General features: G+C 58.7%; 1 protein-coding gene across 1 annotated transcript; it reads left to right on the top strand.

The window, feature by feature from the left end:
• Positions 1-336: 336 nt before the first annotated feature.
• Positions 337-7,131, top strand: CA14 (carbonic anhydrase 14; the record flags this gene model as incomplete). Its single annotated transcript, XM_062610118.1, has 7 exons — positions 337-403; positions 997-1,017; positions 1,676-1,960; positions 2,042-2,193; positions 5,488-5,583; positions 6,827-6,893; positions 6,971-7,131. Coding segments are annotated over exons 1-7 (849 nt in total), but the record flags the coding sequence as incomplete, so codon positions are not given.
• Positions 7,132-9,530: the final 2,399 nt, after the last annotated feature.

The raw sequence follows: 9,530 nt of genomic DNA, 5'->3' as shown, positions 1-9,530 counted from the left end.
CCACGCGGACACGTGCGCGGCCGCACGTGCCTCGCGCCGGGCCCCGCCCACCCCGTTCGCCCATTGGCTCCCGAGCCCCAGTAGCGGGCGGAGCCTCCGCTCGGCGCCACGCCCACTCGTTCCTGGTTGGCCGGCGCTGGCCAATGCGGCGCGCTCCCCGCAGCTGATTGGCCGGAAGAGGTGGGACAGCGGCCACGCCCCTCCATGTGGGGACTCCGGCTCCGCCCCGGACTCCTTCGGCTCCGCCCCCTTTCCCCTCCCCGCTTCCTCCCACCAATGGGCGGTGACTTCGGCCGCACGTCACGGCCAATAGGGAGGGAGGGGCGTGGCGGAACGATGTTACATAATGACGAGGGGGCGGGAGGGCGCGCGGGCCAGCACGTGGGGGGAGGAGCGTACCCTTGTGACGTCAGGGAGGAGGGGGCGTGGTTTATAAAGGGGCGGGGGCAGGACAAAGGGGGCGGGGCGAGGGCAGCCAGCGCAAGGCCCCCCCCCCCTCACGTCCCCCAGCCCCCATGAGCCCCCCCTTGACCCTCCCCCCCCAACCCCCCCCTTTTCCCCCATCCCCCCCCCCATCTCCCTGGGGATGGACCCCCCCCCCCTCCCCCCCCTCTTTCCCCCCCTCCCCCCCCCGGGGGGGGTATTTAAACCGGGTCCAGCCGCCCCCCATCCCCCCCCCCATCTCCCTGGGAATGGACCCCCCCCCTCCCCCCTCTTTCCCCCCTCCCCCCCCCTTTCCCCCCCTCCCCCCCCCGGGGGGGGTATTTAAACCGGGTCCAGCCGCCCCCCAACCCCCCCCCCCCACCATGGTGCCGCTGCTGCTGCTGCTGGGGGCCCTGCCCCCTGCCCTGCCCGCCGGTGAGTGCCCCCCCCCCCCCCCCAGGGTACCCCAAGGCCGGGACCCCCCCTTGGGGACCCCACGGATGAGTTTTTGGGGGGGGGGGGGCTCATTTCAAAGCCCCCCCCCAAAACGTCTCTGTTCCCCCCCCCCAACAGGTCCCCATTGGACGTATGAGGGTGAGTGGGGCCCCTGACCCACAACAGCACCCCCAAATTGGGGGGCGGGGGGGGGGGATGGATGGGTGCAGCCCCCCTTAAACCCCTCACCCCGTTCCCATAGAGATGGGTGCCCCTAACCCCCCCCCCCCCAGGGTCCCCCCAATCCGAGGCAGATGAATGGGTGACCCCAACCCCCCCCCCCCAGACTCCTTTGGGTGCCCCCAAATGGGATGTGGGTGGGTGCTTGGGTGCCCCCACCCCCCAGGGTCCCCCCAATCCGAGGCAGATGAATGGGTGACACCCCCCCAGACTCCTTTGGGTCCCCCCAAATGGGATGTGAGTGGGTGCTTGGGTGCCCCCCCCCCCCCAGGGTCCCCCCAATCCGAGGCAGATGAATGGGTGACCCCAACCCCCCCCCCAGACTCCTTTGGGTGCCCCCAAATGGGATGTGGGTGGGTGCTTGGGTGCCCCCCCCCCCCCGTTCCCGTGTCCCCTCGGGTCCCCTCCGTGCTCCAATGCTCCCATTGTGCTCCCTTACATAAAGCTCCATCCCCGCTGCCAAATCCCATTAGGATCCGATCCCGGTTAAGCCCCATCCCGTTGGGGGGGGACGACCCCCCCCTTCCTCCGTCCCCCTTTGTCCCCGCTCCCCGAGCCGGAAAACCCTTCCCGAAAGGATTAAGGAGCGCATTGGGAATATCCCGGCCTCACACGGGGTCAAGCGGGGCCATTCCCGACGGGAGGAACACCGGGATCCATCCCTCCCTCCCTCCCTCCGCAGGTCCCCACGGGCAGCACCATTGGGCCGAGGGGCACCCGGCGTGCGGGGGCCGGGCTCAATCCCCCATCGACATCCGGACATCGGGGGTGCAAACGGACCCTTCGCTGCCCCCCATCAGCCCCGAGGGCTACGAGAGCCCCGGGGCCGCGCTGCTGGCGCTGAGCAACAACGGGCACACGGGTACGGGGCGGACCGGGGTTAAGCGGGGCAGGGGGGGGGTCCCGGGCCGCCCCGTGAGCCCCGGTCCCGGTGTCCCCGCAGCGGTGCTGGAGCTGCCGCCGGCGCTGCGGCTGCGGGGGCTCCCCCGGAGCTTCGCCGCGGAGCAGCTTCACTTCCACTGGGGAGGAGGCGGAGGGAGCGGAGGGGCCGAGCATGTGGTGGATGGGCACCGGGCGGCGGCGGAGAGCATGGGAGTGGGGTGGATGGGAAAGAGATGGGGTGGGGAGGGAATGGGATGGGAGGGGATGGTGGGAAAGAACGGGGTGGGAGTGGGGTGGGATGGGAAAGAGATGGGGTGGGGATGGGGTGGGAATGGGAATGGGATGGGATGGGGATGGGGATGGGATGGGAAAGAGATGGGGATGGGAATGGGAACGGGGTGGGAATGGGAATGGGATGGGATGGGAAAGAGATGGGGATGGGAATGGGGATGGGAATGGGAAAGAGATGGGGATGGGGATGGGGATGGGGTGGGAGTGGGAAAGAGATGGGGAGGGGGATGGGAACGGGGTGGGAATGGGAATGGGAACGGGGTGAGAGTGGGAAAGAGATGGGGATGGGAACGGGGTGGGAATGGGAATGGGATGGGATGGGATGGGAAAGAGATGGGGATGGGAACGGGGTGGGAATGGGAATGGGAAAGAGATGGGGATGGGAACGGGGTGGGAGTGGGAATGGGGTGGGAGTGGGAAAGAGATGGGGATGGGGATGGGAACGGGGTGGGAATGGGGTGGGAACGCGGTGAGAGTGGGAAAGAGATGGGGATGGGAACGGGGTGGGAATAGGAACGGGGTGGGAATGGGAAAGAGATGGGGATGGGGTGAGAATGAGGTGGGAATGGGAATGGGATGGGAATGGGATAGGAATGGGAATGGGAAAGAGATGGGGATGGGAAAGAGGAGTGAGGTGAGAATGGGAATGGGAATGGGGTGGGAATGGGAAAGACATAGGAATGAGGTGGGAATGGGAATGGGGTGGGAATGGGAAACAGATGGGAATGGGAAAGAGATAGGAGTGAGGTGAGAATGGGAATGGGAATGGGAAAGACATAGGAATGAGGTGGGAATGGGAATGGGAATGGGGTGGGAATGGGAATGGAAATGGGGTGGGAATGGGAAAGAGATGGGAATGGGAATGGGATGGGATTGGGAAAGAGATGGGAATGGGAATGAGATGGGAATGAGGTGGGAATGGGAATGGGAAAGAGATGGGAATGGGAATGAGAATGAGATGGGAATGAGGTGGGAATGCGAATGGGATGGGAATGGGAAAGAGATAGGAATGGGAAAGAGGAGTGAGGTGGGAATGGGAATGGGATGGGAATGGGAATGAGATGGGAATGGGATGGGGTGGGAATGGGATGGGAATGAGGTGGGAATGGGAATGGGATGCGAATGGGAAAGAGATAGGAGTGAGGTGGGGATGGGGTGGGAATGGGGTGGGAATGGGAAAGAGATAGGAGTGAGGTGGGGATGGGGTGGGAATGGGATGGGAATGGGAAAGAGATTGGAATGAGGTGGGAATGGGAATGGGATGGGGTGGGAATGGGAAAGAGATAGGAGTGAGGTGGGAATGGGAAAGAGATAGGAATGAGATGGGAATGGGATGGGAATGGGAAAAACATAGGAATGGGGTGGGAATGGGGAATGGTATGGGAATGAGGTGGGAAATGGAATGGGAAAAGGACAGGAACGAGGAGGGAAACGGGATGGGAATGGGAAATGGGATGGGAATGGGGAATGGAGTGGGGATAAGGTGAGAAATGGGATGGGAATGGGAAATGGGATGGGAATGGGAAATGGGATGGGAATGGGTGGGAAGTGGGATGGGAATAAGGTAGGGAATGGGAATGGGAAAGGGATAGGAACAAGGTGGGAAATGGGATGGGAAATGGGATGGGAATGGGAAAAGGATAGGAATGAGGTGGGAATGGGGAAATGAGATGGGAATGGGGAATGGGGTGGGAATGAGGTGGGAAATGGGATGGGAAGGGAATGAGGTGGGAAATAGAATGGGAAACTGATAGGAGCAAGGAGGGAAACGGGATGGGAATGGGGAAGGGGGTGGAAATGGGATGGGAATGGGAAATAAGATAGGAATAGGAAATGGGATGGGAAAGTGGTGGGAAATGGGATGGGAATGGGAAAGGGATAGGAACAAGGTGGGAAACGGGATGGGAATGGGATGGGAACAGGAAATTGAATGGAAGTAAGGTGGGAAATGGAATGGGAATGGGAAATGGGATGGGAATGGGTGGGAAATGGGATAAGAATGGGAAATGATATGGGAATGGGGTGGGAATAGGAAATGGGATAGGAATGAGGTAGGAAATGGGGTGGGAACGGGATGAGAATGGGAAATGGGGTGGGAACGGGAAATGGGATAGGAATAAGGTGGGAAATGGAATAGGAATAGGAAATGGGGTGGGAATGGGATGGAATGGGAAATGGGATGATAATAGGAAATGGGATGGGAATGGGAAATGGGATGATAATAGGAAATGGGATGGGAATGTGGTGGGAAATGGGATGGGAATGGGAAATGGGATGGGAATGTGGTGGGAAATGGGATGGGAATGGGAAATGGGATGATAATAGGAAAAGGGATGGGAATGTGGTGGGAAATGGGATGGGAATGGGAAATGGGATGATAATAGGAAATGGGATGGGAATGTGGTGGGAAATGGGGTGGGAATGTGGTGGGAAATGGGATGGGAATGTGATGGGAAATGGGATGGGAATGTGGTGGGAAATGGGATGATAAGAGGAAATGGGATGGGAATGTGGTGGGAAATGGGGCGGGAATGGGAAATGGGATGGGAATGGGAAATGGGATGGGAATGGGAAATGGGATGGGAATGTGGTGGGAAATGGGATGGGAATGGGAAATGGGATGATAATAGGAAATGGGATGGGAATGTGGTGGGAAATGGGATGATAATAGGAAAAGGGATGGGAATGTGATGGGAAATGGGGTGGGAATGGGAAATGGGATGGGAATGTGGTGGGAATGGGATGGGAATGGGAAATGGGATGATAATAGGAAATGGGATGGGAATGTGGTGGGAAATGGGATGATAATAGGAAATGGGATGGGAATGTGGTGGGAAATGGGATGATAATAGGAAAAGGGATGGGAATGTGATGGGAAATGGGGTGGGAATGGGAAATGGGATGGGAATGTGGTGGGAATGGGATGGGAATGGGAAATGGGATGATAATAGGAAATGGGATGGGAATGTGGTGGGAAATGGGATGATAATAGGAAATGGGATGGGGATGTGGTGGGAAATGGGGCGGGATGCAGGAGCAGGAGGTGGGGATGGGAAACAGCCTGGGAACGGCGCAGGGAAGGGGAAAGGGTCCTGGTGCGGGAGCAGCCGAGGCAATGGGGGTGCGGAGCGGGAATGGGGCCCAGAAGGGAAGGGGGTGATGGGGGGGGGGGGCTATGGGGGGGTCCCTGCTCTGCCCCCCCCTTCCCCCCCCCAGATGCACGTGGTGCACTACGATGCTGAGCGCTACGGCAACGCCAGCGAGGCGCAGCACCACAGCGGGGGCCTGGCTGTGCTGGGGGTGCTGCTGGAGGTACCGACCCCCCCCAAAACACCCCATAGCCACCCCAAAACCACCCCCAAAACACCCCAAAACCATCCCAAAACACCCCAAAACCATCCCCAAAACACCCCAAAACCATCCCCAAAACACCCCAAAACCACCCCCAAAACATCCCAAAACACCCCAAAACCACCCCCAAAACCCCACAAAACCACCCCCAAAACACCCCAAAACCATCCCAAAACACCCCAAAACCACCCCAAAACCACCCCCAAAACACCCCAAAACCACCCCCAAAACACCCCAAACACCCCAAAACACCCCAAAACCATCCCAAAACACCCCAAAACCATCCCAAAACACCCCAAAACCACCCCAAAACACCCCAAAACCATCCCCAAAACCATCCCCAAAACACCCCCAAACCACCCCAAAACCATCCCAAAAAACCCCAAAACCACCCCCAAAACACCCCAAAACCATCCCAAAACATCCCAAAACCATCCCCAAAGCACCCCAAAACCATCCCCAAAGCACCCCAAAACCATCCCCAAAACACCCCAAAACCATCCCAAAACACCCCAAAACCGTGCCAAAACCACCCCAAAACCATCCCAAAACACCCCAAAACCATCCCAAAACACCCCTAAAGCACCCCTAAAGCATCCCAAAACACCCTAAAACACCCCTAAAGCACCACAAAACTATCCCAAAACACCCCTAAAGCACCCCAAAACCTCCCCAAACCACCCCAAAACCCCCCCAAAATACCCCAAAACACCCCAAAAACATCTGAAAAACATCCCAAAACACGATACCCCAAAACCTCCCCAACCCCCCCAAAATCCCTCCCCAAACCACACCAAATCCCCACCTGAAACATCTCCAAACCACCCCAACGCCTCTCCAAACCACCCCAAAAAACCTCCTAAAACACCCCAAAAAACCTCCTAAACCCCCCAAAAAACCCACCCAAACCACCCCAAAAAACCTCCTAAAACACCCCAAAACCCCCCAAAAAAGTCCCCCCAAAAACCTCCCCAAAACACCCCAAAACCCTTCCCAAAACACCCCGAAAACACCCGACCCCCCCAAAATCTCCCCCAAACACCCCCAAAACCCTCCCAAAACACCCCCAAAACCCTCCCAAAACACCCAAAACCCCCCCAAACTCTCCCTAAAACACCCCACCCCCCTCCCAAAACACCCCAAAACCTCTCCCAAACCCCCTCCAACCCCCCCCCACCCACACATCCCCATTGCCCCCCCCCAGGTGGGTCCTGCCCCACACCCAGCCTACGCCAACATCCTGCAGCACCTGGGCAGCATCCGCTATGCTGGTGAGTGCGCAGGGCAAAGATGGGGGGGGGGACCCCCAAATTCCTCCTCCCCCCCCATAACCAAGCCCCATCCATAGGGCAGAGGACCTCCATCCCCCCGTTCAGCATCCGGGACCTGCTGCCCCCCCGCCTGGATCTCTATTACCGCTACAACGGCTCCCTCAGCACCCCCCCCTGCTTGCAGGGCGTCCTCTGGACCCTCTTCCAGGAGCCCGTCCGCATCAGCCAGGCCCAGGTAATGGGGCAGCCCCATGGATTGGGGGGGGGGGGGAATCCAGCCCCCACCCCCCCATATTCCATGTCGTTCACCCCATATTCCGTGTCGTCCACCCCATATTCCGTGTCATCCACCCCATATTCCGTGTCGTCCACCCCATATTCCATGTCATCCACCCCATATTCCATGTCGTTCACCCCATATTCCGTGTCGTTCACCCCGTATTCCGTGTCATCCACCCCGTATTCCATGTCGTTCACCCCATATTCCATGTCATCCACCCCATATTCCGTGTCATTCACCCCATATTCCATGTCGTCCACCCCATATTCCATATCGTCCACCCCATATTCCATATCGTCCACCCCGTATTCCATGTCGTCCACCCCATATTCTATGTCGTTCACCCCATATTCCGTGTCGTCCACCCCATATTCCATGTCCTCCACCCCATATTCCGTGTCGTCCACCCCATATTCCATGTCCTCCACCCCATATTCCGTGTCGTCCACCCCATATTCCGTGTCGTTCACCCCATATTCCGTGTCGTCCACCCCATATTCCGTGTCGTCCACCCCATATTCCGTGTCGTCCACCCCATATTCCGTGTCGTCCACCCCATATTCCATGTCGTTCACCCCATATTCCGTGTCGTCCACCCCATATTCCGTGTCGTCCACCCCATATTCCATGTCATCCACCCCATATTCCGTGTCATCCACCCCATATTCTATGTCATCCACCCCATATTCCGTGTCATCCACCCCATATTCTATGTCGTCCACCCCATATTCCATGTCGTCCACCCCATATTCCATGTCGTTCACCCCATATTCCATGTTTTCCACCCTATATTCCGTGTGGTCCACCCCATATTCCGTGTCGTCCACCCCGTATTCCATGTCGTCCACCCCATATTCCATGTCCTCCACCCCATATTCCATGTCGTCCACCCCATATTCCATGTCATCCACCCCATATTCCATGTCGTCCACCCCGTATTCCATGTCGTCCACCCCGTATTCCATGTCGTCCACCCCGTATTCCATGTCGTTCACCCCATATTCCATGTCGTTCACCCCATATTCCATGTCGTCCACCCCATATTCCATGTCGTCCACCCCATATTCCATGTCGTCCACCCCATATTCCGTGTCGTCCACCCCATATTCCATGTCGTTCACCCCATATTCCATGTCATCCACCCCATATTCCATGTCGTTCACCCCATATTCCGTGTCGTTCACCCCATATTCCGTGTCGTCCACCCCATATTCCGTGTCGTCCACCCCATATTCCGTGTCGTCCACCCCATATTCCATGTCGTCCACCCCATATTCCATGCCCCCCCATTCCATTGCCTCGCCATATTCCATGTGTTCCCCCCTGTATTCCATAACCCCCTTATTCCGTGCTCTCCCATATTCCATGTCCCCCCCATATTCCATGTGTTCCCCCCCATTCCATGTTCCCCCCATATTTATTCCATGCCCCCCATTCCATATGTCCCCCCCATTCCATGCCCTCCCCCCCCATTCCATGTATTCCCCCCCATTCCATGTCCCCCCCATTCCATGTCCCCCCCCCATTCCATGCCCCCCCATTCCATGTCCCCCCCATTCCATGTCCCCCCCATTCCATGTCCCCCCCCATTCCATGTCCCCCCCATTCCATGTCCCCCCCATTCCATGTCCCCCCCATTCCATGTCCCCCCATTCCATATCCCCCCATTCCATGCCCTCCCATTCCATGCCCCCCCATTCCATGCCCCCCATCCCCCCATGTCCCCCCATTCCATGTCCCATTCCATGTCCCCCCCATTCCATGCCCCCCATTCCATGCCCCCCATTCCATGCCCCCCATTCCATGCCCCCCATTCCATGTCCCCCCATTCCATGCCCCCCATTCCATGCCCCCCATTCCATGTCCCCCCTTTCCATGCCCCCCATTCCATGTCCCCCCCATTCCATGTCCCCCCATTCCATGCCCCCCATTCCATGCCCCCCCCATTCCATGTCCCCCCATTCCATGCCCCCCATTCCCCCCCCATTCCATGTCCCCCATTCCATGCCCCCCATTCCATGCCCCCCATTCCATGCCCTCCCATTCCATGTCCCATTCCATGTCCCCCCCATTCCATGCCCCCCATTCCATGCCCCCCATTCCATGCCCCCCATTCCATGTCCCCCCATTCCATGTCCCCCATTCCATGCCCCCCATTCCATGCCCCCCCATTCCATGTCCCCCCCCATTCCATGTCCCCCATTCCATGTCCCCCCCATTCCATGTCCCCCCCATTCCATGCCCCCCATTCCATGTCCCCCCCATTCCATGTCCCCCCATTCCATGTCCCCCCCATTCCATGCCCCCCCATTCCATGTCCCCCCCATTCCATGCCCCCCCATTCCATGCCCCCCCAT

This window comes from Pezoporus occidentalis, unplaced genomic scaffold (assembly GCF_034315485.1).
Source record: "Pezoporus occidentalis ecotype Australia unplaced genomic scaffold, CSIRO_AGI_Poc_V1 ctg1444, whole genome shotgun sequence".
Taxonomy (NCBI): domain Eukaryota; kingdom Metazoa; phylum Chordata; class Aves; order Psittaciformes; family Psittacidae; genus Pezoporus; species Pezoporus occidentalis.
This window is presented reverse-complemented; position numbering and strand designations above follow the sequence as displayed.